Genomic DNA, 25,354 nt, shown 5'->3' on the forward strand with positions numbered 1-25,354 from the left:
AACTGGCCAGCACCAGGGACTCTGGGGAGCAGGGAACTGGCACCGAGGCTGATGGGCCCGAGGTTGAGTGACTCACAGTCAGGGAGGATATTTGGCCAGCTGTCAGCCTCTTGCTAGGGGGACTCTTTACAGGGCCTGGGAAGGGCAAGGTTCCCCAGCCCACGCCCACCCTGGTGCTTGGGGAATGGAACTGGGGTGGCTGTGGGCTGCTGTCAGATGCTCGTGCAGCTATGGGGAAGGGAGACCCGTTCAACTGGCCTCCAGCCTGGCTGGTTCCTGTCCAGGCAACTTTGGGGCAGGGACCTCCATCCCTTATTGCTGGGAGCCCCCCAGCTCTGCTCCAGGTTGTGTCCTGAGCCCCTTGTTCTGTTCTCATCCCCAACAGGTGACAACTGCGAGGTGGACAGCCGCTCGGGACGCTGCCTCCCCGGCGTGTGCCGGAACGGCGGCACCTGCACCAACTCTGCGGATGGTGGCTTCCAATGCCAGTGCCCCTCCGGGGGCTTTGAGAAGCCCTACTGCGAAGTCTCCACACGCTACTTCCCGCCCACGTCCTTTGTCATGTTCCGGGGGCTGCGCCAGAGGTTCCACCTCACCCTCTCCCTCTCGTAAGTCCTGCTCTTCCTTCTACGTGGCATGCGTGCCCAGAGCCCCACCAAAGCATCTGGGACCCACCCAGCCAAGGACTCTCCCAGCCCAGGTCCCTACTGAAGCACCGGGGAGGGGGGGAAGGGGAGTTCGTCAATTTATTCCGAGGCTCCTGTGAAGTGCCTAGGGTCCACCAACTGTGGGCACACTCCTGGGCCCACCTGTCCAGTGAATTGCTGAAGTGCCCAGAGCCCTCCCCACTGAAGTGCCTTGGTCCTGCCCAGCCCAGGGGCCTATGAAACATTTCCATTGCACTCTGTAAACCCTTCACTCCCGGGATTTGCAGGGAAAAGCTCTCTCCAGATATTGCATTCAGCACCCCTCTGTCCCCCCCGCCTCCCAGCTCCTCTTTGGAGCCCTGCTGGTAGAGCGGCATGGGGCCCCATCAGGCTCTCTCTCACCAGAGGGCCTCTCAGTGCTCTTGCTCAAGGAGTTTAACCGGGATAACAGATGTGCCAGCTGTTGCTGTGATTTCCCATTCTGTTTGAGGGGGCATTTCCCCCTGGAATACCATCTGCAGTTGTCCCCAGCCTGCCCTTCCTCTGGAGGGTGCCCCAGGGAATAGATGCTGTGCTTATCCTGCCTCCTCAGGTGTGTGTCCTGGTGTGGGTACAGAGCTCTTCTAGCACAGAGTTCATTCACCAATTGGAACCAGAAGCCAGAATGTGCTTCTGTACTGGTGTCCAGGTCTTCCTGCAAATCATTGCCTGCTGCGGGGTAAATGCACATTGCTGTGGGTAAATACACCCTGGAAAGTATTGTCCATGGGGATTCCTAGCTTGTTCCCGCTGAAAGGGAGTGGAATGGCTGGATCAGTTAATCCCTTGTGACTCTCTAAGGGGAACTGTTCCCTCTGCACTCCCGTGAGCGCACACCCAGGATCTGTGCTCTGCTCTCCGTGTCAGGTTCGCCACCCTGGAGCGCAGCGGCCTCTTGCTCTACAATGGGCGCCTGAATGAGAAGCATGACTTCCTGGCCGTGGAAATCATTGATGGGCAGGTCCAGCTGAAATACTCCACAGGTGCGTGTACCCGGATCCTGTGGCCCTGGGGCTATAGCAGCAACTTGCATACGGGCACGAGAGCCTCTCAGCATGTGTGTGTGAGGGTGGTGTGTGCACAGGGGTATGGCTATGAGAGAGGGAGTGCACACCCGTGTGTGTGTGTGTGTGTGTGTGGCATCCATCAGAGCTGGCAGGAGGTGTGAGTGCAGAGGTGTGTGTGTTTGCATAGGATTGTGTGTATAGGAGTGTACATTGGGGATGTGAGTGTGTATGCATGCATAGGAGTGCGTGTGTGTATGTGCGTGTGTTATTGCCATTGAAGGCAGTGGGGGGGTTGTGTGTGTGTGTGTAATCGCCATCGAAGGCAGTGTGTGTGTGTGTGTTATCGCCATCGAAGGCAGTGTGTGTGTGTATGTGTGTGTGTTATCGCCATCAAAGGCAGTGGAGGGTGTGTGTGTGTATGTGTGTGTGTTATCGCCATCAAAGGCAGTGGAGGGGTGTGGGTGTGTGCGCACGCACGCACATAGGTGTTTAGGGGACTAAAGGTCACTTACATTCCAATCAGATGAAATCTGAAAGGCCCGTGAAAGCCCATTTTTGCTTCTGTGCTCTCAGGATGAAGGGCTCGGCTCCGTGAGGAGGAAGCCGCGCTCTGCTTTAAAATTGATGCCTAACATAGACAAACTAGCATATGGCCCGGAAGCCCTCATTTCTGAGCAGTGGTTTAAAGCCAGCTCAACACCCTGCATGCCGAGATACCCAACCCCATTCCCTTTCATGGGTTTCAGCAGGCGCAGTAAAACACTTCCCAAGCAATTCAAGCTGAGCAAAACCAATCAGCTGCAAATCAGCTAATGTGCAATTACCAAAGGAAACGGCTCTCACCTGTGTGGCTGTAATAGTCTCTGGACGGTGACCTCAGCTGCTGGCAGGCCGCTCGCTCTCCCAGTGGAAATACAAGTGCAGCAGCTCTAGTGCCGCTTAGGTCTTCGTGGTAGAAAAATGCCAGGGAAGCTTGCTGGGGTCAGGCTTGTGGGTGGGGGTTAGATGTATGATGGGCTGCGAGGGTCTGTCATGAGCAGACGGGTCTGTACGAACAGGGCATGGGAGGTCAGCTGGGCTGCTAGGCTTCTCTTTTGCCTCTGTTCTGGGTGACTGTGCTTCAGGTCTATTCAGGCACATCTTTTCTACCTGCTCACTTCCTGCAGGGGTCAGGGCAGGCATGTTGTCTCCGAGATCAGCAGCCCCTTCCTGGGGTGTGGTGTCTTTATCTAGCCTCTCAGGCACAGCTCTGCAGTGCTGTTCATCTGCTCACTAGCGTTCTCCCTAAATGGCTGAGTCCTTAGCTCTCTGGCTTAGCTGCCTGAGAGTGCAGAGCAAGCTCATCCCTTCGTCATTTCAGTATCCAGCCAGCCTCTCACTGGAGCACACGTCATTAGGTAGCAGGGGCTTCCTTCCCCTCTTAAAAATAATAGAGAGCTCATCAGTAATGTCACTGCCTCCAAGTGACCTGTCTGTGCATCAGCTCTTTTCATGAGGGCCGCTTAGTGGGAAGAAGGCCAACAGTGAGAAAGTTGGGAAGAAGATGAATGTGAAGGTTGGTTTCTTTGCTTGGGCTCCTGCCAGAGAAATACCAAAGCAAACAGAATTTTCATTCATGTGAATCAAAGAACAACACTCAACACTGTGACCAGGGAGGCAGTGGCCCAGCCTGCTATGCACTGATACATGCAGGGTGACATTTGTGTCTCTGATCCATCTTCTAGGAGGGGAGGTTGAAAACATTCAGCCAACAACTTGGAGTTAGTGAGTGTAACCTCTTTTGATGAGCAGTTGGCGAAGGTTCAGAGAAGAGCCATGAGAATGATTAAAGGGTTGAAAACATGCATTCTAGAGAAAGATTAATCTCCCCGAGTCTATTTCGCTAAACAAAGAGAAGGTTAAGGGGTGACTTGATCACAGTCTAGCAGTACCGACGTGGAGAACAGAAATGTGGTAACAGAGGGCTCTTCGATCTAGCAGACAAGGTATAACAAGCTCCAATGGCTGGAAGCTGAAGCTAGACAAGTTCAGACTAGAAATAAGGCACAGTTTTTAAAAGTGAGGGGAATTAATCTTAGTAAGTTGTTCCAATGGGTTGAGGTGGATTCCCATACATGGGATGTTTTTCTAGAAGATCTTCTCTACTTCAAGCACAGCTATTGGACATGAAGCAGGAATTAATTCAGGGAAGTCCTGTGACCTGTGGTATGCAGGAGATCAGATTAGATGGGTCCCTTCTGGCCTTAAAATCTATGACTCTCTGTTGTTCCTACAGGTGCGGGTGGGTGTGTACACTACTATGTTAGTGTGTGTCTCCATCTGTGTGTGTGTGTGTGTGTGTGTGTGTGTAAATTACATGGTGTTTGGATGCATGGGGGACTGTTTGCAGGGAATGAGTGTAGCCCTGTGGATGCATAACTCACACCCTCGTCGCTGCACTGCTCCCTCCTGCCTGACCACATCTGTCTGTCTGACCGTGTGTAACAGCGTCGTGCTTTTCAGGTGAGTCGAGCACCCTGGTGACCCCGTACCTGCCAGGGGGTGTGAGTGATGGGCAGTGGCATACAGTGCAGCTCCGCTACTACAACAAGGTACGTGCCACCTTTTGTTTTCTTTCCCTGGGATTATCCTGTTTGTCCCACTGGCTGCAAGCCTGGAATTGGTGAGCTGCAATCACTGAGCAGGATTCCCCAGCAGGCACGTTTTGGGGGAGCTGAGCAGTGCTGAGGGGTGTGAATGTCCAGGCTGGATGTCCAGGACAGGAGACCCTCAGTTCGTTAGGGAGGTCCCTGCTGTCCTGCCTTCCAAGCCCTGATTCAGCTTTCCAGTTCTGATTCTCCTAGCCAGGAGACCTGTCTTCTTGCCTTCTTTGTCCCACTGATAGGCCTCGTCACCAATGGGAGTTGGGTCTCATTTTTCTATCGTTGTGAAAGTAGAAGGGATGCAGGCTAGAAGGCCACCCAGAGAGACCTGCACATCTGAGGCACATTTGTGCCGTGCACATGGTGTGTCTCCTTGTGCTGAAGGAGCTGAGGGAAACCCCCTACTAACTCCTTGTTTTTTTGGTTTCAGCCCAAGATTGGCTCCCTGGGGGTGGTGCAGGGGCCTTCCAAAGACAAGGTGGCCATCCTGATGGTGGATGAATGCGATGCATCAGTGGCACTGCAGTTCGGCAGTGAGATTGGCAACTACTCCTGCGCAGCAGAGGGCACGCAGTCCAGCTCCAAGAAGTGAGTGTCCCGAGGGCCTGCTGCTCACTGCAGAGGAGTGAGGGATTCAGGAACAGGGATAACCAGACTAAACGGGAGCTGTGAGCTCCCCAAGTCCTGGCAGGAAGGAGCCTACACTGCTCCTCCCCCTCAGCGTATACTCCACTTGACCTGGGAAAGCTGGGGTGCCATGGAGCCAGAAGTCCCCCACAGTCCTGGTTGTGTTTGGTTTGTCCCACCTCCTGCGTGCCTGTCTGGCAGGACAGTGTCAAAGGCCTGGCATTAATGCATGATGACATTGCCACAGAGCCCAAGCATGGAGCTTCTGCCTCTTTCCGTTGGCTATGGGACCCAGGATGGGGCCTCAGTTATTGTTTCCATCCCCAGCAGGCTGTAACAGCCTGCTGCTGCACTGAGGGGAACGGACCAATGTAGTGCTGTGTGGGGCCTGGATCTCTGCACAAATGCCTCTTACAGGCCTCTTCTCACAGGTCCCTCGACCTCACAGGGCCCCTGCTCCTCGGAGGGGTCCCCAATCTGCCTGAAAACTTCCCAGTGGCCCACAGGGACTTTGTGGGGTGCATGAAAGACCTGTACATCGACAGCAAACGGATCGACCTGGCTACCTACATTGCAAACAATGGGACCTCTGCAGGTAACAGGAGTGTGTGGCACCTCTGCTCTGTACCAAGGCCCAGGGCTGCATGTCCTCCCTGCTCCCCACTGTCTCCCCAAAACGGAGCTACCAAAAGTTGCTGGGCCGACAGCCCAGGACACAGAATCCTCTGTCCATAGACAGGGCTGCCCAGGCTCTAATAACAACAGCACAGGTAGCAATTAGCACCAACTTCCTCACAGGACCCCGACTCTTTCCAGGAAAAAGAGAGAAACTCGGTCTCCAGAGCCCATTCAGTCTAGGAGCGCAGGGCCTGCCAGTTCTGTTGGTCTTCTTTGCGAAGTAGACGCCTCTGCTCTGCCAAGGACCTGAACAGACAGCAGCTTATTTCACATCTCAGTGGATAGTCTAGACCTCAGCCAGATTCCAGCCAGGATCCTAGCAGTGAAAGACTCCTGTTCTCATCCCCAAATAGTGCTTCGCCATGCTGCACCATCCAGGAGCTTTACATCTGGTAGCACATATGGGGAATGCAAAGCCAGCCTGTCCCTAGGGGGATTCCCTGGCAAAAGTCACTCTAGCTCTGTGCTGCCTTTTCACACAATAAGGGGCCCTTGATCCTGGGCAGGAGGTCAGAGCACGGTGGCTGTGTACTGACGGGGGCGTAGAGATCTCAGCCGCGGCTTCCACCTTTGGTCGCTCTGAGGAGCTGCTGAGATTTCTCCCCCATCTCAGTGTTCAAGGTGCTGGGAGGGGAAGGTCAGGGCTGAGCCATTGCAAGTAACAGTCCCCTCCTCTGTCTCTGCCTTGGCCGCGTGTCGGCAATGTCCCCAGGATGCCACGCCAAGCACACCTTCTGTGATTCCAACCCCTGTAAGAACGGTGGCACCTGCTCAGTGGGCTGGGGAACCTTCTCCTGCGAGTGCCCTGTGGGCTTCGGGGGCAAGGACTGCAGGCATGGTGAGTGAGCCCTGCGGAGAGGCAGGCTGGGGGCGCGCCAGGGACGTGTTGGTCTGAAACTGTCCCTGAACATTCTGGTGAGAAGGAGCCGGTGGGGCTGAAGGCCCTGCATGGTCTTGTCCATGCGTCAGTGGGAGTCGCTCCCACAGGGGTTCCCCGCCGGGGCCCTGCGGTGTGTGGGGTCACCAGCATTCATGCTTTATTTCCCAGAAGGGAAGAGGCCAGTTGCCCTGGCAACGGGTGCAATAGAGATTGGAGAAATAAATACATAACTCCACTGAGAGGCTGGCGCCTCCCGGGGACAGCAGTACATGGAGCTCCCTGCCCCTCTTTGGCAAGAGGTACAGCCAGGCTCTGGTCTGCTCAGACCTTGCAGAGACTGAGCCATCTAGTCTCCCTTGCCAAATGAAGTGTGAGTGAAGGTCCTGGGTGGGAATCAGTGCTCCCCACATTGCTCCAAACCTCCACCGGCCTCATGCTCCTGCTTTCCCTTCCAGCCATGCACCATGCTCACTATTTCCATGGCAACAGCATCCTTTCCTGGGACTTCAAGAATGAGGTGAAGATCTCCATGCCGTGGTATGTGGGGCTGGCGTTCCGGACACGCAAGCTAGATGGGGCGCTGCTTCAGGCTCATGCCGGCCAGTACACCACCATCCTCTGCCAGGTACTGCCACTGCAGCCACAAATGCAGCGTGGGCAGCAGGGCCCCCCGTGCTCTCCTCCCGGCTCTGAGAGGAAAGCCTGCTCACTGAATACAGAGGGAACCTGCCACTTGGTAGCTCCATGCATGGGGCCAGGAGCAGCTACTGCAGCTGGGGTTTGTCAGAGCCAGGTCCCTGTGACTTACCCTCCAGTCTAGTGCAGCAGCAGGGCTGACACACTATGTGTCACAGCAGATTCCTGGCTGGCGCAGAGCTGGGAAGTCTCTCAGGCGGGCTCCTGGCTGAGCTGGGCACCCATCCCCACGTTCAAAGCACAGGTGAGGAGTAGTGGGGAGGAAGGGGAGTAACCTGAGCTGGCTTGGGCCTTGCTCACCACTTCTGTCGCTGGCTCCCCTTCTCCTCAGCTGGACTCCGGCATGCTCTCCTTCGCGGTGAGTAGAGGCTCTGGGCACACCACCAAGCTCCTCCTGGACCAGATGCACCTGAGCGACGGGAAGTGGCACGACCTCCAGCTGGAGCTGCGAGATGTTCGCAGTGGGCGCGACGTGCGCTATATCATCACGGTCAACCTGGACTTTGGGCTCTACCAGGTCTGTAGCCGCACATCCCCAGCCACTGGGCTCACTCGGGGGGGCCCAGCTGGGGAGCAGAGTGTGAGGGCTGGGGTCCTGGCTGTGAGATCTGTAATCTCTGACTCCGTCTGTCTGTCTAGGCCTTGCTAATATGCCTCTCAGTGGCCTCGGGGGCAGCTGGGCATGTACATCTCCATGTACCTGACTAGATCTCTGCACAGTAGGGTTGTGTGGAGCAGGAAGGGAGTCCGGTGACCTGCAGACCCAGGTTTGGGGTCTCGGGGTGGCTGTGTGAAGCTCCTGTTTCTTGGCCTCTTTTGCAGGACACGGTGGTTGTTGGAAATGAGCTGCATGGGCTAAAGGTGAAGCATCTTCACATTGGAGGGATCCCAGGGTCTGGCGAGGTGCAGAGTGGTCTGAAGGGCTGTGTACAGGTGAGTGCTCAGTTCCAGCAGCCTCCCACACTGGGCAGTGTTCAGAGGTGGGAAATTGGAGTCCCCAGACCTAGCTGCAGAGGCTGATCCCAGAGCCCATTCCAGACACACACAGGAATTTAGTCCAGGGCCCTCCGCTCCCAGGGGCTGCACCCAGAGCCCCTGTGGACATATGCTTCAGACTTGAGCACTCTCGTGGGGGGCCCTGGAAGAATGGAAGGTGACCACTGGGTGGAGCAGCAGGATGTGAGCAGCAGGGAAGGGGAATTGATGGGAACAGCCTGGCAACGTTTGCTGGGTGACTCTCCAGGGCCCTTGGCAGCTCTGGGGAGCTCGGTTCTAGGGCAACACCTCTCAGATCTGTAGGAGTCAGATCTGCTGACTGGAGCCTCCTGCAGCCATAAGGGTGGAACCAGGGTCCCTGCCTTAGAGCCAAGCTGGGTCACCCTGGCCAGGCTCCTGTCGCTGAAGTCCTGAGCCCCATTCCTGAATGTACCTGGCTTTACCATGTATTTCTGACTTGGTTTTCAGGGGGTGCGCCTAGGTGACACGCCCTCTGGGATGGCATTGCCCAAGCCCAACAGAGCTCTGAACGTGGAGGCAGGATGCAGCGTGCCCAACCCTTGTGACTCCAGCCCTTGCCCTGCCAACGGTATCTGCAGGGATGAGTGGCAGCGCTACTCCTGCGTGTGCCAGCCAGGTAGGGCCCATCCAACAGAGCGGCAGGCAGCTCTGGCTTCCTTTCACTCCCCGTTTCCCTTTTCTGTTTCTCTTCCATTCCTTGCTTCTCCCCTTTGCCTGGCTTGTCTCTCGTCTCTCCTGCCACCACTCCTCAGGGCTATTTCCACACACAGCAATGCTCCCTTGAGCCACAGCACTACGAGCAATGGGTCACTCGGTAGCTTGCTCACCTCTGGGAGGCTAAAACCCAGTTGCAGACAGAGACCGGAAATCCCTTTAGAAAGCGGCAGGCAGAAGTTTGGTTGGCCTGGCTCAGAGAGCATAATGCCCTGAGATCCACCTGAATAAACTCCATCCCGCTCTTGCCTCTACCCCAGCACGGCTGGACTTTCACAGTGTTTCCTTAGGAAGCCAGGGCGGTTCGCTCCCTGTTTTGACGGTCTGTGTCTGTCCCGTCAGGATACTACGGTGGGGACTGCATGGACGTGTGCCACCTGAACCCCTGCAAGAATAAGTCGGTGTGTCGACGGAAGCCAGGCTCTCCCCTTGGCTACGTGTGTGAGTGCGGAGGAAACCACTTTGGGCAGTACTGCGAGCACAGGTGAGCCAAAGGGCAGCTGTGCCTCGGCGGGACTCGGCTCTCTTCCCAGCAGCAGTCTCCAGGCCCCTTGCAGGGATCCTGGTGCTCAGAGGATGTTGGTGCTTAAGTCAGGGTTTGGGATCGGCCATTGCTTGTTACTGCCCCGCTGAGGTCAGGCTTCTCCCTTTGTAGCGATGGCTAGTGGAGAAGCAGCCGCGAAGGAGGGTGGTGACACCAGGTGGAGAATAAGCTGCAGCAGCAGATGTGCTCTAGAGCACTAGGTGATTGGTCCTGGTCTGTGTGTTCCCTCCCCTGGCTCTCCTGGGAGGCAGCGCTCCCCCTCTGGCCAGTCACTAGAGTGCACTCGTTGGTGCAAGTGCACTGACAGGCGGGCTGGCTTTAAAGGAGGGATGGGGGCTCCTCTGGGATTTCCCCTCCCTGTACTCCACTCTGCTCCTCTTCAGAGACCCCATGTTGCTTTTTCTGTCCCTCTGGCCGAGGGAAAGTTGAATCCATCTCTCGTTGGAACCCATCAGTGCTGCTCTGAATATTGTCCAAGTGGGGCTGCTCAAATCCAATGCAAGTCCTTCCTTCCAACCCTAGCAGGGAAGCCTGCTGCCTGCTGGGGGCGGGGGCCAAGCCTGGGAGCCAAACTCTGCTCCCAGTAGCTCACAAGCACTCACAAGGTGGCCGTGCTCCTGTGGGGGGGTGTCAGGACACGGTGGGTGAGTGAGAGAAGGCTGTCAGGTGATTGTGGGTTTCTTTCCTCAGGGTGGATCAGCAATGTCCGAAGGGCTGGTGGGGGAACCCGACCTGTGGGCCCTGTAACTGTGACGTGAACAAGGGCTTCGACCCAGACTGTAATAAAACCAACGGGCAGTGCCACTGTAAGGTGAGGGGGCAGCTGTGCATGCATACCCCTCCTCTCCCCCACCCTCAGGCACCCGAGCCATGGCCCTCATCCCATCTGCCTTTGTCGGTGGCCTCCTCTGGCCTATAGTACTCTAGGCAACCACTATCTACCCTGTTCTTCAATGGCCCACACCCCTCGCGCACACCCAACCTGCCAGCACCGTTCGTAGTCCCCTGGCCCTGGCCCTGTGGCACTCCACTGCCACCCAGCTGGGGCAGAGAATGAATTCCCTGAGGGCCGTCTTTGCTCTCCTGTGGAAAGCTGCGCTTCGGTCCCCCCCATCTGCTGGGGAACCTCACAGAGAGCGGGGGGAGAGGGCAGTGGCAGGCAGGTGGGAAGTGGGGCGTACGTGCACACAGAACTGGGGAGACCTGTCTGTAAGTTGGGAGGAAGCTGGAAGAGTTACAGCATGTGCTGCCTTGCATAGGCTGCTGCCACACTGACCTTGGGCTGGCCCTGATCCCCAACTTGGGGATGTGCCCAGCCAGTGCAGTGTTAAGAAGCTGAAATTTAGGTGCCTGTCTCCCTAGCCGCTCTTGCTGTCTGGCTGGTCCCCCTTCCCTCCCCACTGTGTCCTTCCCCGTCTTTCCAGGCCCCTCACTTCCCCTGGGGCCCTTCCTCTGGCCACCCTGCTCCTCCCCCTCCCATGATTCATCTGTCTAACTGCCTTCCCTGCCCCTCTCCGGCAGGAGTTCCATTACCGTCCCAAAGGGAGTGACACCTGTTTGCCCTGTGACTGCTACCCCATTGGCTCCTCCTCACGCTCGTGTGACCAGGAAATGGGCCAGTGCCACTGCAGGCCCGGAGTCATAGGTCGACAGTGCAACAGCTGTGACAGCCCTTTTGCAGAGGTGACACCAAGTGGCTGTGAGGGTGAGTTTGGAGACACGTGTATGTTCTGCCTGGGACAGCAAGCTGCAGCCAGCGCAGCATGGCCTGCCTCTGAGCTCAGGCACTAGAATCTCAGGGACGGTGTCGGACATTCTCCTGGGGCACTGCCCTTGATCCCCTCCTGCGGGACACTCTCCTGGGGCAAAACCCCTCCCCTCTGCTCCTGCTTAACTCCGGCTCCTTTGTTTCCATTTGCAGTGCTCTATGACGGCTGCCCTAAAACCCTGAGAGCTGGCGTCTGGTGGCCTCAGACCAAGTTTGGGCTCCCAGCTGCAGTGCCTTGTCCCAAAGGCTCCTTGGGTAAGTGATCCTCACGGGATGGCTGCAGAAAGGGGCATGTGGCTGGAGCCCTGGAGGGAACATCCTGCCATGTCCATCTGCCTCAGAAAGATGAACCCCCCCCCTCAGCCCGCGACAAGGTTCTAAACCCCCTGATGGCCGGCTCCTGCTGCTAGCACTGTCCTGGGCAGTTAGGAGGAGCTGCTGTGATTGTCAGGTTTGGAGCTGTGGAGGCCTGTGTCTCTGGGCTTTGAGGTGCGGAGAATTGTTGTCTGAGGGAAAATGGACTGGAAAAGAGAGAGCTTGAGGAGCTGTGAGAGCAGAGGAAATCTGCACAGACCCTGTTCCAGACAGAGAAGTGGAGCTGCAACCTGACAATGAGATCCAAGCTACCTGACTGGAGCTTCTCTGGGGGTCTTCTCAACACAGCCGGGAGTGCAGGGCACTGCTCTGAGCAGCCTAGACATAGGTCCAGAAACATCACTCATACAAAAAATGGGGGGGAGGGGGGATCCTGGGAACACCCCTTCCCTCCGGCCCTACCTATCACTGCATCCACTGCTGACTGAGCAGATGCTGCTGGCACTGCACCCTGAAACACAGAGGAAGGTTCTGCACCCACAATGCCCTGCTGCTCCCTCCTCCTCCTCCTGGAGTTCAGCCCTAGCTGCAGAGAGCCAGAGAGTCCCAGTCAGTTGTAACTGCCACCGTGGGGCAGAGGAAGAGAGCAGCATCCCAGGCCATGGAGATGACATTCAGCACCTTGAAGCAAAGATGAGTCAGTGCAGAGTGGAGATCTGATGTGGCCCTGTCAGCCACACTCTGCCCCAGCTCCCGAGCAGGCTTCAAAGGCAGCCCCAGCGAGAGTGCGTTGTAGCGATCCAGCCATGGCTGACTTTGGAGAGTGCCACATCAGAAAGGGAGGAGAGCAACCTCCAGGCCAGTGGGAGATGGGAATTACTGGTTTCTGGGAATCCAGGGCGGTTCTGAGCCTCGGAGCCACTGAGCCAAAAAGAGACAGTCCCAGTCCCAGCCCCTCCCCTCCTCCAGACTTTTCCCCGGGGACGTGCGTTCTTCTCCCACTCCAGGTTTCAGCTCCTAACCATGTCGCTTCTCTTCCCCATTTTTGCTCCCTCTTGATCAGGTTTGCGGGGTGCAGGTAAGGACCCGGTGTTGTCCCATTTCCCTCACTATGTGTTGCAAGGGCTGCGCTGCGTGGCTTTTCATTCCCCTCTCCCTGCCTGAGACACCCGCAGACCCCATGCTTCCAGGGCTGCTGACTGTGTTACTAACGCTGCACCGCGCATTGGCTTCCTTATATCCATGTCCGCCCTCGATTGCCTTTCCTATCCCCGAGCAAACTAACCTGCAGAGATTCAGCTGCAGCCGGACTCCCTCCCACCCCTTTATGTCTTGCTGCCTTTACACTGTATCGTTTGCTCTGGGTGGCCCAATAGGCTGTGGTACTGGGATCTCTCAGTGCTCCTGTCCCTGTGAGATGTGTGCCAGTTTCCAGTCAGCCTTGGCCATGGGCTACTGAGGAGTTCACTTGTTTAGGCTTTGAGGGGGAAGGGCTAGTAACTAGAGGAAGAGGAGAGTAAGTGCTGTCTGCTCTGCTAGCACCTGCTGCTGGTTGGTTCGCAGGGTGCTATGAGTGTCAAAGGCTAGTGGGCACCTCCCTTCAGACCAGAGGAAAGGAGCTGCCATCTATCGGGGAAAGCAGATGAAGGGCCATTAGAGAGTCCATGGAAAGAAGTGACGGTAGTAGGACCCCATTTGGACTGATCAAGGTGGGGGCCATGCGTGGCTGAGGCAGAGGATCTTTTGGGGTACACAAAGAGCTGAAACAAACACACAGCTGTCAGAGAGGAGCTCTCTGTGCCTGGCAGGCCGGCTTATGGCCCTTGGGCCAGTGCAATGGGGAATCACGGCAACCCATGACCTAGCTTCATCATGTCCCATGTTCTAGAAGTAGAGTGGCCCCAACCCTACCTTTAGGGTTGCCAGGAATTTGGTTTTGTGCCATTAGAAAGTTGGCAACCCTACCTATCTCACATGCCATGTTGTCCATTCACCCTTGTGGGTGGGAAGGGCCATTCTCTAGTTAGCACATCATGAAGGAAGCCTTGATAAAGGAGCTCAATGACTAAGAATGTTCTGCAGGATCCTATCCAAAATATGGCAACTCAGCGAGGCCACAGGGATTGTTACAGGGATTGAGGCTCATTCTCTGCTTCTTGCCGTCCCTTCAGCAGAAGAACAGGGAGAGTGGGTCCCCCTTTGCTGGGTGCTTCCACCACTGAGCCCCTTCTGTCTCTGGCCTGGGTAGCTGGGTTGATGCGGCTGTTGGCAATATGGAGGAGGAGAAGCCTGTAGGGAAAGATAGCGATGATGATGATGAAGGGGCTGGAAAGCTGAACGTGGGAGCTCCTTTGGGCCAGGAACTCCTGACCTTTCATCCTGGCTTCCCCACCAACCCGTCTGACCTTGGGCAAGTTGCTTCCCCGCTCTGAGCCTCAGTTTCCCCATCAGTAAAACTGAGATAATGCCATTGATCCAGTTGAGAGTGAGAGGTGTGTGTAGTCCCCTAAGTGCTGAGTTGTTATTTTGCTGGCGCTGCTCCCATTCTGGACATTGACGTGGGCAATGCTGGTGCCACTCATGGCAATAGTGCATGGTGTGCTTCATGTGATAGCTAGGTCTATGAGGTGTGACATTGACTGACATTAATGATGCACTTGCTGCTGCTGATTATCATTGTACTGCTTTTGGGATGGATAACGTGGACCCTGCTGGGAGGCTGTTAATGAGGATATTGGTTGTGTGGGTGGTTTTTAAACAGAACTGGTTGATAGAACATATATTATTATTTCTATTCCAGGAGCTCTGAGGTTCAGCCAAGATCAGGCCCCTACTAGTGCTAGGCTATGTACATACAGAGTGGGAAATGGTTGCTGCCCAAAGAGCTTATCATTTAAGGACTTGTCTACACAGAGAAAGCTACCAGCATAACTACACTGGCATAATTATACTGCTGTAGCTATACAGGTGTAACTCCCTGTGTGGACCCTTATTCCAGAATGTGTGTGACTACCCAGGGGGAGATACTGGAGTAACTAAAACCGTATAATTACACCGGTGTAGTTATACCATACTGACTTCCTCGTGTCAAAAAGTTCTAAGCAGACAAAGGCTGTGAGAGAGAGATGCAGTGTCCCAGCAGGGATTTCAGTGAATGCAAGCACCAGGCCAGGTGGACTGATTTGTCAGTCATGTCTTTAGTCAGCTGTGGGGTCAGGTGAGCACTAAGGGAGGTACATACTTGTCTGTCAATATGCAAAGGTACATAGAACTGAGCCCCAATAACCCCGTGAATTACACTGCTTGTTATTTGCTATTCATTAGTCCCCTCTCTAAAAGTCTCATCCAGTCAGCTACACCGTGTTACACGGGTAACCAATCACATGCCACAAATAGGAAAAACAACCCACTGTCTGATCATGATTTTTCCCAGTTATTGGGTGAATTGTTACAGAAACTGGAACTCTTCACAGATGGACTTGCTAGTGACAACTCCCGGATGAATGCGAGTTGGATTCAGAATGGGTAGTTCAGCTGGCCCCCTCAGCAATCCAGGGCTTTGGTGTTACTTCCTGGTGCTGTTCTGAGTGATACTGACGGCATGGTGGGTTAGCTTTGGGAACAGCACTGTCCTAACCAGCTGGGAAACTGTGTCCCACATCTCTGAGTTTTGAATCTGCAGCGCCCCCTTCTTTCAGGTGCAGCAATTCGCCACTGCGATGAAGAGAAAGGTTGGCTGGAGCCTGATCTCTTCAACTGCACGTCGCCTGCCTTCAAGGAGCTCTCTACTCTGGTAACTGCTCCCTTTACTCCTCCTCCAGGCTGCAGCTCACTGGGACAGGGTAGCCCTTGGAAGCTACATTTTCTAAAGAGCTCAGTTCCCATTTAGGCCCCTAAATAAGGGCTGGACTTTCCATTGTGCTCAGCAGCTACCCTTGTGAGACTTGTGGCTGGGCTTTCCACAATGCTCAGTATCCAACACCAGAGCTCTTTTGAAAATCCGATCCCAATTATGGGTGCTGAGCTCTTGAAAATCCGGCCCTAGAGGGGACCAGAACATGACCCTGCTTCCACCAGGAGCCCCTGTCAGTACTTGGATCCTCCAAACCTGCCCTTCCTTGACATAGGGATTAATTTTAGTTTAATTTGTCAGATTATCACAAGCACAAACTGCCCCTGATGGATAAGTGAATTTATCCCAGCCCAGTATTCGAAGAGAAAGCATCAATAATCCCAAGAGGGCCACAGGATCAGATGATTCAGCATCCTCCATTTCAATCGCAATAAAAGTTAATGCAGTCGCTCTCTCATCACCCCTAGTGTGTTCATTTTTAGGCCATGTCTACACAACCAAGTATGTCCCTCGGGGTGTGAAAAAACCACCCTCGAGCGACCTAAATTATACTGACAGAAGTGCCGACGTGGACAGCGCTACGTCGGTGGGAGAGCTTCCCCTGCCAGCAGAGCTACTGTCGCTCGTTGGAGGTGAATTAATTATGTCAACGGGAGAAGTCTCCCATTGGCATAGGGTGACTACAGGGGAGAGCTTCCAGCAGCAAAGCTGCAGCAATACAGCTGCGCCTCTGTAAACTGTCTAGCATAGACATAGCCTTAGTTATTGGCTAATCAGTAAGATTAAATAAGGAATCTTTAGGTTCCTCTAACAATTTAGTTTCCAGGCAGTGGGACAAGTCATTACAGCTGGACTGTTGTCTTTGAAATTCCTTTGCCCTGCTGGGGAGCTTCTGCTGAAGTTACTTTTTTGTTCACTGTTTTGTCACACAAATGGATAACAACAACAAATCAATAGCTGCTGTTTGCCTGGGGTTCAGTAATACCCAGCTTCGCTGCTCCAGAGCTAAACAGCCTGTAGATGTAGAGAGTTAAAGGGATGCTCTCAACTGTCAAAATCAAAATTCTCTCTGAATATTGTTTAGTCCACCTCAGTTTTGACAAACACTGAAGATGCTTGTAATTAAATGAGATGGGAGAGAAAACATTGTATTAGCTTCTCTTTCTCCCCAGTTTGTTTACTTTGTGCAGAGCCCTTTCCCTAGTATAGTCAGTTTCACCTGGTGGTTTGTGTGGATTTTCACACAGCAGCGGAGGAGAAAAGAGTGTCTGTTTTAAAACAGGAAAATGTGATGGTAACACCACAGCAAATGCCGGCTGGGCCCCTGGGCAGACGTGGCACCTGAAACCACTTTGAAACTTCTTTTGGAAGTTGACTAGATTTCAGGCTGAAGGGGTGTCTCTATAACTATCAGACCCGCTTGTATGGAGTTAAATGACACACACCTGTCATCGGGTTTCTTCTCTCCCAGGGGAGCAGATTCCTGAGGCACAGTTTGCTGCTCACTCGAGCGACTGATTGATCCCAGCGCCTGCCGTTGACCTTGTGACTGTCTCTAGAGATAATTCTTCTATTGACAGCCTTGCAGAGATGGCCAGCACAGTCCCAGGACAATCTGATCCCCTAACCTAGCAGCTGGGACTGTAGCTCGCCAGCCTTTCTCCCTGTTACCCCTGGCTTAAAGCTGGGGAGGGAGGGACCAGATTTTAGCTCCACATCGCACTGCTTCATCCCGTCTTCATTCTCTCTGTTGGCAGCTGAAGGGCCTGGAGCGGAACGAGACGGAGCTGAACACCATTGAGGCGAAGAAGCTGGCGCACCGGCTGCGCGTGGTGACGGACCAGATGGAGCGCTACTTCGGCAACGACGTTCACATCACCTACCGCCTGCTGTCCCACCTGATGGAGTTTGAGAGCAGGCAGCACGGCTTCGGCCTGACGGCCACCCAGGACGCCCACTTCAATGAGGTGAGCGCCGTTCCTGTTGGGAGGAGCCCTCCTCCTTACCCTTCCCTGCTGAGCAAGGCAGAACTCATTGGCACTGCCCCTTGGTCAGCCACAGCACAGCTTCTCTGGGACGAAGGATGCTGCCTTCTCAGCTTCACCAGCCCCAGCTCTGAGCCCTGTGGAGCAGAGGTCCTTACCTCCAGGTAGGATGGCTGCAACCTTTGTCATGGCTTGTGAGCCATCAGGGGTGGTGCCTGCCCCATCTCATTGCTACTGTGAGTAGCTAAAGGTTGTGAAGCCCATGGCGGGCAGGGGAGAGCCAAGGGGGTGTGACCGAGCAAGGGCCAGTGTGGATTGAGTGAGGGAACCCTTCCCAGTACAGCAAAGGGTGAGAGTGTGGGCTTGTCTCCCAGTGGTGCAATGCTCAGCTCCGAGAACACCCCGTCCCCTTTCTTTCCTGACTCACCTGCAGCAGCAGGGAAGGTCACGGAGAGAGGAGGCTTAGAAGATTTCAAAGAAAGGTCTTTTACCTTCAAGCCCACTGAAGACTCTCCCTCTGTCTGCAGAACCTGCTGAGGGCAGGCAGCTCGGTGCTGGCCCCGGAGAACCAGGAGCACTGGGACATGCTGCTGCAGAGCGAACACGGAAGCATGGGGCTGATGGAGCAGCTGAGAGAGTACACGGGCACACTCGCCAGCAACATGAAACTCACCTACCTGAACCCTGTTGGTGTGGTGACCCCCAACATCAGTGAGTAGGCAACAGGCTGGAAGCATTGCCAGGAGGGCGGTGGTGCAAGGCATGCAGCTCTGACACCACACCTCAGAGAGTTACAACAGGCCCAAATGCTAATCCGAGGCCATGCTCCAGCTGTGATTGTCAGCTGAGGAGGGTGCAGCTGGTCAGCTGTTGGGTGGGAGGCCCCCAGGAAAGCCTGGAGTGCTGCAGAAAGTGATGGTCTTTCCTCTGAGTCAGCTGAGACTTGGAGTGCTGTGCTGCTGGAGGGGATATAAAGCTAAACTCATGGCCCCCACCCCTTCGGGTGATTAAAGCCCCCCCCCCCCCCCCCGTTGCTCTTTGTGAGAGTGGCGGTGTTACTCCCTCTGTCCTGGCCAAATTGCAGTGGTAGCAATTCCATTCCAATTTATTCCCCCAGTAGTGTCAGCTAAAGAAGTTATTCCTCGCTGCCCTGAACACTCCCCCAAGGAAGCCGCAAGCCAGTAGGTGTCTTTGGGATGGTGATTCTACCACAGTAAAGCTGCTGCCTCTCTGTTATTCCCAGCCTTCCATAAATCCTTTAGGAAAGGATCCACTGACCACAACAACTCCTCCTAAGGGTTAACCCCGCAGAAGGGGCCAGCATACCCTTGGCTACCTGCTGTTAACTCGCTGAGGGTTTGCCATGGGGTTCTGATGACTAGAAGGCTGACTGGTTCCACTCTCCCCAAACTCACATGTGGATTTGGGGTGTGCATCCATAGGTAGTTCTCTCACATGGAGCTGGGTCTCTCACGTGGTCCCATTAGGGAGCGTATGTACGGGAATGAACATGTGCCTTTTACAGTCCCCACATCAAGGCCCAGCAAACTCAGTGAGTGCATTGCTCCTGAAAGTGAGCACAGAGAGAGCTAGCGAGTGCAGACGGGAGCTGGACATCCTTCTCACTCCCCACAGCATTGCTCCCTCCCTCCGCTTTGCAAGTGCAGATGTGACCGGGGATCCACAAGTGACTGGGCTGAGCCCATCACACTGCACTCCTGACCTCAGACACATTTGAATTGGTTACTCCAAAGAGAGAAGCAAACGTGTTAACCCTGGCACGCTGAGCCCGTCCCATTGCCACGCTGTCCAACCAGAGTAACGACCCTGCGCCCTGGCTCCCCGAGCTGTCCCAGGCCCCTGATTCCTCTGTCTCCTCCCCACACAGTGCTCAGCATTGACCGCATGGAGAACCACACCCATGTCCGACGGCGCTACCCCCGCTACCACAGCAGCCTTTTCCGGGGGCAGGCCATGTGGGACCCACACACCCACGTGGTGCTGCCGCTCTCGGTGCTTACACCCCCCAAAGTGGAAGGTAAGTGAATGGCTGCCCTGAGCCCAAGGGAATGACCATGATGTACTGGCTGCCTCCCCAGCAGGCTCTGCTGGGCCTCTCTTCATGCCTTGCACCGTATTCAGTACCATCTGCCCAAGGGACAAGCACTGCATGCAGGGTAGCTGGTGGGGGGACATGCAATGCCAGAACCCCAGCCTGGGCTGTCTCCTGGGTCTGTCAGAAATTCCTCTGCCCCAGGACCTCAAAGACCAATTGTGTCTTACCCCAAAGGCTTCTGGCACCTTTTTCGGGCCAAGAGGAGAGAGCCCCTCTCTTCCTGGGCTGGGAGGGAGCATCCTGTTGGTGCTGTGACCTCCGGGCCCGCAGGAGCTGGGAGCCTGCTGTGCCCTTGCAGGGAGTGTCTGGAATTGCTTCCTGGCGATCTCTGGGAATAGCACTGAGTGCTGGACTCGGGAGGCCCTCTCTGGCCTTGGTGGGGAAGCTGCCATGATGCAGGGACCCTGCAGGTGGTCTTAGATGCCTCCCATAATGGGAGAATTGCTATGGCCATGGACTTCTCTGGGCTCCTCACTGCAGCCCCAGCAAAGATGAATGGGGCTTTGTACAACTTTCTTCCCAAGAGACACCGCTGTGTCCCTTACATAGTGCCCAGCGCTGGTACGTGGCTCATGAGCCATGGCCACAGAGATGGCCAGTGGCACCAGGCATTTCCTTCCCCCCGGCTCTACGCTCTGCCTCAGAACAAGACAAGACACCCTTGTTACAGGCGCCTTTTCTGACCCAAGCTCTGCCCACAGCAGCCCCCACGCCCATGAGCAGGGAAGTGAACAACACAGTGGAGAGCTCCTCCCCAGAGATGACCCTCCCGGAGCCCGAGCCTGCTGTCACCATCATCATCCTCATCATCTACCGCACCTTGGGGGGGCTGCTGCCAGCTCGCTACCAGGTGGATCGCCGCAGTCTCAGGTACTGGCCACTGCACGTTTGTCACCCTGCCGGGACATGCGCTCTCTACAGGGAAGGTAGCAAGCAACTGGGTACTACCAGCCATGCAGGGTCTGGGGTGCAGGGCTTTTCAGCGTTCCAGCCTGGTTCATCTGACTGCTGCCTAGTGGCCTGTGTGGAGGCTAGGGGCTCTGTCCAGAGCTGGTATCTGCAACACTGAAACCACTCTCACAACGGGCCCTGCTTGGCCCCTGTGTTGGCAGCCTTCTAAGAGGCCAAGGCCTGGATGAACCACAGAGGATGAACTGCCCTCTCCCCACGGCCTAAGGCAGGGCTGAGGCTGGGTGGGCAGTGTGCAGCCTGTCTTGTGGAGGTGGATGTGTTTCAGGCTGTCAGCCCAGCCCTTGTCAGCCCCCTGGCATTCTTTGACAAGGGTCTGACTGGTTGGGTGGCTGATGGGCTCAGTGACAAGACCCTTGTCATCTCTTGCAGACTGCCCAAGAACCCCGTCATGAACTCCCCCATAGTGAGCGTGTCCGTGTTCAGCAACCACACCTTTGTCCAGGGCACTCTGGACACACCCCTGGTGCTGGAGTTCCGCCTGCTGGAGACAGCCAACCGGAGCAAGCCCCTCTGTGTCCAGTGGAATCATTCCAGCCAGTAAGTGCCCAGCCTGTCTGCGCCGTGCTCCAGCCCAAGAGTCTTACTAGCCCCAAGGCCATTCACTGCTGCTGCTTTCAAGGGGCTTAGTAAAAGAAACTGGAGACGTTAACTAGTTCCCTGACTCTCCTGAACCGTCCTTGCTGCTGTGTGCTGGGGCGAAGCTCTGTCACATAGCCCCCTTGCTAGGGCAGAGGTGGGGATCACCAGGGAGGGTGGAACTGGCCCGCCAAGGTGCTGCCTTCTGGCACATTGCACTGTCCTTACTGCTGAGGGCAGGTCACCAACTTCAGGCAGCATTGAGTAGATTCTTCAGCATCCAAACATGGACATATCCTGTTACATCCTGCCACCTTAGGAGGAGTAGAGAACCTGTCTAGGCAGCCAAAGAACCTCTGAGCAGGCTGATGCTCCTCACCTATGCACCCCCGGACCTCCCAAGGCCTGACAGGAGATGTGATTTTGAAGGCCTATTCCTTTGAGATTGCTCTGTGTTCTCTTGCGGCTGCAGGACTGATCCCTCCGGCTTCTGGACAGCAAGGGACTGTGATCTCGTGTTCAGAAACACCACGCATGTGCGCTGCCAGTGTTCCCAGTTTGGCACCTTTGGGGTGCTGATGGATAGCTCCCACCGAGAGGTAACCCTAGCTCTGCAGAGGTGGGAGAGAAGGGAGGAAGGAGCGGGAAGGCTGGTGGGAGGGGAGGCCGGAACCACAAGTGGTGAAAACCAGAACAAGAGGATGTATTTCCATGAGGTTGTGCTGGGCACACCATGGACAAGTAGCAGAATGGAGCAGCCCCTGATGCGGTGGTGACCATGATCTAAACGCACCAGAATATTCAGGGTAGAACTCTGGGTTACACAGGTGCAGACAGTGCCCACTGCAGAAATGTAGCAGAAAATCCCAGGCTGTTTCTCCCATCTGATTCCCAGTTAGAGGGAGAGACCTTTGAAGCCAACACATGCTCATGCTTTCTTGCCTGATTCTGCCTTTTGTCTTTGGTTTCCATCTGCAGCAGCTGGAGGGTGACCTGGAGACCCTGGCCATTGTCACCTATTCCTTGGTGTCTCTTTCTCTCGTGGCCTTGCTGCTGACCTTCTCCTTCCTGACATGTCTGAAAGGCCTCAAGTCCAACACCCGGGGCATCCACTCCAACATATGTGTCACCCTCTTTTTCTCCGAGCTGCTCTTCCTCTTGGGAATCAACCGCACTGAAAATCAGGTAAGGGGAGGAGGAAACAGTCCTAAGTGCAGCTAGGTGGGATGGCATCATAGAATCATAGAATATCAGAGTTGAAAGGTTCTCAGGAGGTCATCTAGTCCAACCCCCTGCTCAAAGCAGGACTGATTCCCAACTAAATCATCCCAGACAGGGCTTCCTCAAGCCTGACCTTAAAAACCTCTAAGGAAGGAGATTCCACCTCCCTTGGTAACCCATTCCAGTGCTTCATCACCCTCCTAGTGAAATTTTTTTTCCTAATATCCAACCTAAACCTCCCCCACTGCAACTTGAGACCATTACTCCTTGTTCTGTCATCTGGTTCCACTGAGAACAGTCTAAACCCATCCTCTTTGGAACCCCCTTTCAGGTAGTTGAAAGCAGCTATCAAATCCCCCCTCATTCTTCTCTTCTGCAGACTAAACAATCCCAGTTCCCTCACCCTTTTCTGATAAGTCATGTGCTCGAGCCCCCTAATCATTTTTGTTGCCCGGTGCTGGACTCTTTCCAATTTTTCCACATCCTTCTTGTTGTGGGGCCCAAAACTGGACACAGTACTCCAGACTGGACACAGTACTCCAGTCATCAGATGGGGAGACCTAGAGGGTAGAAAGGAGGCCCAGGAGAACAGAACTGTTGGGTGAACGCAGCAGGAGTGTAAATGATTTGCTAGTTTAGTCTCCAGTGTTTCATATTTGACCTAGTTTAAATAATGGCCCTGTGAGTATTGCATAAAGCAACCTGAGCACTGGAATCATCCTGCAGGACGCAACCTCCCAGGTTCATAGGGATTAATAGGGGAAAAGTGGGAGATTCCCCCAGGGAGGAATCTTCCCCCTAAATTCTCTTTTCGATGTAATCCAATCTTTTCTTTCTACGTTTCATACCATGCTCCTCACCATGGAATCCCAGCCCCTTTTAGGGCCCTGGCACCAGCCATAGCGTTAGGTTGTGGTGCCAACTCTCAGGCACAGGGCAGTTGGTTGCAACTTAGGACAGGCTGTTGCTAATCAGGAGAGGCCCATGTCTGATGGGATGATGAGCTCTCATTCCTGGAGGCTGTAGTGCATCCAGCTCAGAAGTGAGATGACTACTGGAGAGTCTCCTGTAGCACCAATGGAGCAGCTCCTGGATCTGAGCTAGGTCTTTGGTTCAAGCCCCAGAAGTGACAGAGTGTTCCCCACATCCCTGAAGAACAGAAGGCATCACTCAACCACCTACCCAATGGATAGCGACATGTGTGTCGGAGAGGGACATGAGCAGGGTTATGAGGCTGCTTGGTTTGAATGTGGGCTCTTTGGGGTGGGTCGTTCCAGGGTTTATTACTGACTGTGGACCCAGACTTCTAGCTCCTTTCTAGGAGGTTGGGAATCAGCAGCTTAGGTCAGGGGCATGCAGCAGAGGTACAGGATCCCACAAGCCAGCTACCTGCAGTGTGTAGAGCAGAATGGGGATGTCAGAAATGCTCTGGGACTGACTCTGCTGCAGCAAGGGAGATTGCCAGGCAAGGGAGGGCCTTTCCCCTTCCCCAGCTGGAGGGGCTGTCCACTCTTTGAGTGGTGATTTGCTCCTTTCAGTTCCTCTGCACTGTGATTGCCATCCTGCTGCACTACTTCTTCCTCTCCACCTTCGCCTGGCTCTTCGTGCAGGGCCTCCACATCTATCGCATGCAGACCGAAGCCCGCAACATCAACTTCGGAGCCATGAGGTTCTATTATGCCATTGGCTGGGGGGTGCCTGCCATCATCACCGGTAGGTACCGCACACTGGGCAAAGATGCTTGGGAAGACAGGTTCCCGCTCTGAGGGAGGGAGGAAATGGATAACGCTTGCTACAACATGGAAACTGCTCGGCCTTGGGCGATGCCAAAGGCATTGGCCTCAGAAACCCCCTTTGGTCAATGCCAGCTGCTGAAGGAACAGTGCATGGGCCTCAGAACTTGTCTCCTTTCTGATTCCATGAGCATTGTCCAGCCTGAGTGTCTGGTGGGGGAATGGGTGTGGAGGGGATGTATGTGCATGTCTGTGGGCATCCATATTTGCCACTGTGTGTGTGTTTGTGCTGTATGGGTCTAGCCAGGAGCAACACTGCCAACAGATTCTAGAGCAGGGGTAGGCAACCTATGGCACGGGTGCCAAATGCGGCACGCGAGCTGATTTTCAGTGGCACTCACACTGCCCAGGTCCTGGCCACCAGTCCAGGGGGCTCTGCATTTTAATTTAATTTAAATGAAGCTTCTTAAACACTTTAAAAACCTTATTTACTTTACATACAATAATAGTTTAGTTATATATTATAGACTTATAGAAAGAGACTTCTAAAAACGTTAAAATGTATGACTGGCACGTGAAACCTTTAAATTAGAGTGAATAAATGAAGACTCGGGCACATCACTTCTGAAAGGTTGCCGATCCCTGTTCTAGACCATGGAGATACAGTCAGTGAGCTACAATATGGTGCAGGAGTTATCTAGACACAAGGCAGTGATGAAGACACTATGCATTTATACCACTCCTAGTGTTTGACGTGGTAGATACCACAGCAGAGGGTGTGCTGTAGTTTTCTGGTGTGAAATGTCTGTGGGGTTTACAGGCCAGGGTCTCACTCTTTCAGAAGAACCTACAAGGCTTCTCACCCTTTCTGGCCTGATGGCCATGAAGCTCCTGCCCTTCTAGGATTCATAGCATGAGATGCAAATGTTCTTTGGCAATTCATCTCGATCCATTTCCCAAGGTTCATCACCACTGGGGGCATGTGTTCTTGGCAGCAAATGCCCTGCTGTGAGGCTCTGCTGAGATGGACATCTCGAGGCATAGGACACAGACCTCACAAAGCAGGAGAGACAGCTTAGCCATTGCTAGATATTTCCATTGCTATGGCAACTTGGCCAGAGGCACTGGCAGGAACCGAGGGGAAGGAGGAGCACTGGACGGGGAGTAAGTAGACATGGGTTCTGTCCCTGGTTCTGCCCCAGCTCTCTGTTGTGGCCTGGGGCAAGTCATTTCTTCCCTATACTGCAGTCTTCCCCATCTGTAAATGAGGACAATGATACTGCTCTCCAAGGAGCGTTTTGAGGCTGCATTGACCAATGTTTGG

General features: G+C 54.6%; 1 protein-coding gene across 1 annotated transcript in view; it reads left to right on the forward strand.

Annotated features, from left to right (window-relative positions):
• CELSR3 (cadherin EGF LAG seven-pass G-type receptor 3) overlaps positions 1–25,354 on the forward strand; it is a 67,797-nt gene that overhangs the window by 31,619 nt on the left and 10,824 nt on the right. The window contains exons 3-25 of the mRNA XM_039481026.1: positions 386–608; positions 1,554–1,669; positions 4,196–4,284; positions 4,766–4,923; positions 5,394–5,557; positions 6,353–6,478; positions 6,976–7,145; positions 7,548–7,733; positions 8,039–8,149; positions 8,681–8,849; positions 9,290–9,431; positions 10,182–10,302; positions 11,013–11,196; positions 11,413–11,514; positions 15,273–15,367; positions 17,185–17,394; positions 17,940–18,123; positions 19,301–19,450; positions 20,230–20,398; positions 20,870–21,037; positions 21,549–21,675; positions 22,055–22,261; positions 23,836–24,010. Coding sequence (XP_039336960.1) covers positions 386–608; positions 1,554–1,669; positions 4,196–4,284; positions 4,766–4,923; positions 5,394–5,557; positions 6,353–6,478; positions 6,976–7,145; positions 7,548–7,733; positions 8,039–8,149; positions 8,681–8,849; positions 9,290–9,431; positions 10,182–10,302; positions 11,013–11,196; positions 11,413–11,514; positions 15,273–15,367; positions 17,185–17,394; positions 17,940–18,123; positions 19,301–19,450; positions 20,230–20,398; positions 20,870–21,037; positions 21,549–21,675; positions 22,055–22,261; positions 23,836–24,010 — 3,546 coding nt within the window. The remainder of the gene's footprint in view (positions 1–385; positions 609–1,553; positions 1,670–4,195; positions 4,285–4,765; positions 4,924–5,393; positions 5,558–6,352; positions 6,479–6,975; positions 7,146–7,547; positions 7,734–8,038; positions 8,150–8,680; positions 8,850–9,289; positions 9,432–10,181; positions 10,303–11,012; positions 11,197–11,412; positions 11,515–15,272; positions 15,368–17,184; positions 17,395–17,939; positions 18,124–19,300; positions 19,451–20,229; positions 20,399–20,869; positions 21,038–21,548; positions 21,676–22,054; positions 22,262–23,835; positions 24,011–25,354) is intronic.

The sequence above is a fragment of the Mauremys reevesii genome, linkage group 7 (assembly GCF_016161935.1).
Source record: "Mauremys reevesii isolate NIE-2019 linkage group 7, ASM1616193v1, whole genome shotgun sequence".
In the NCBI taxonomy this organism is placed as follows: domain Eukaryota; kingdom Metazoa; phylum Chordata; order Testudines; family Geoemydidae; genus Mauremys; species Mauremys reevesii.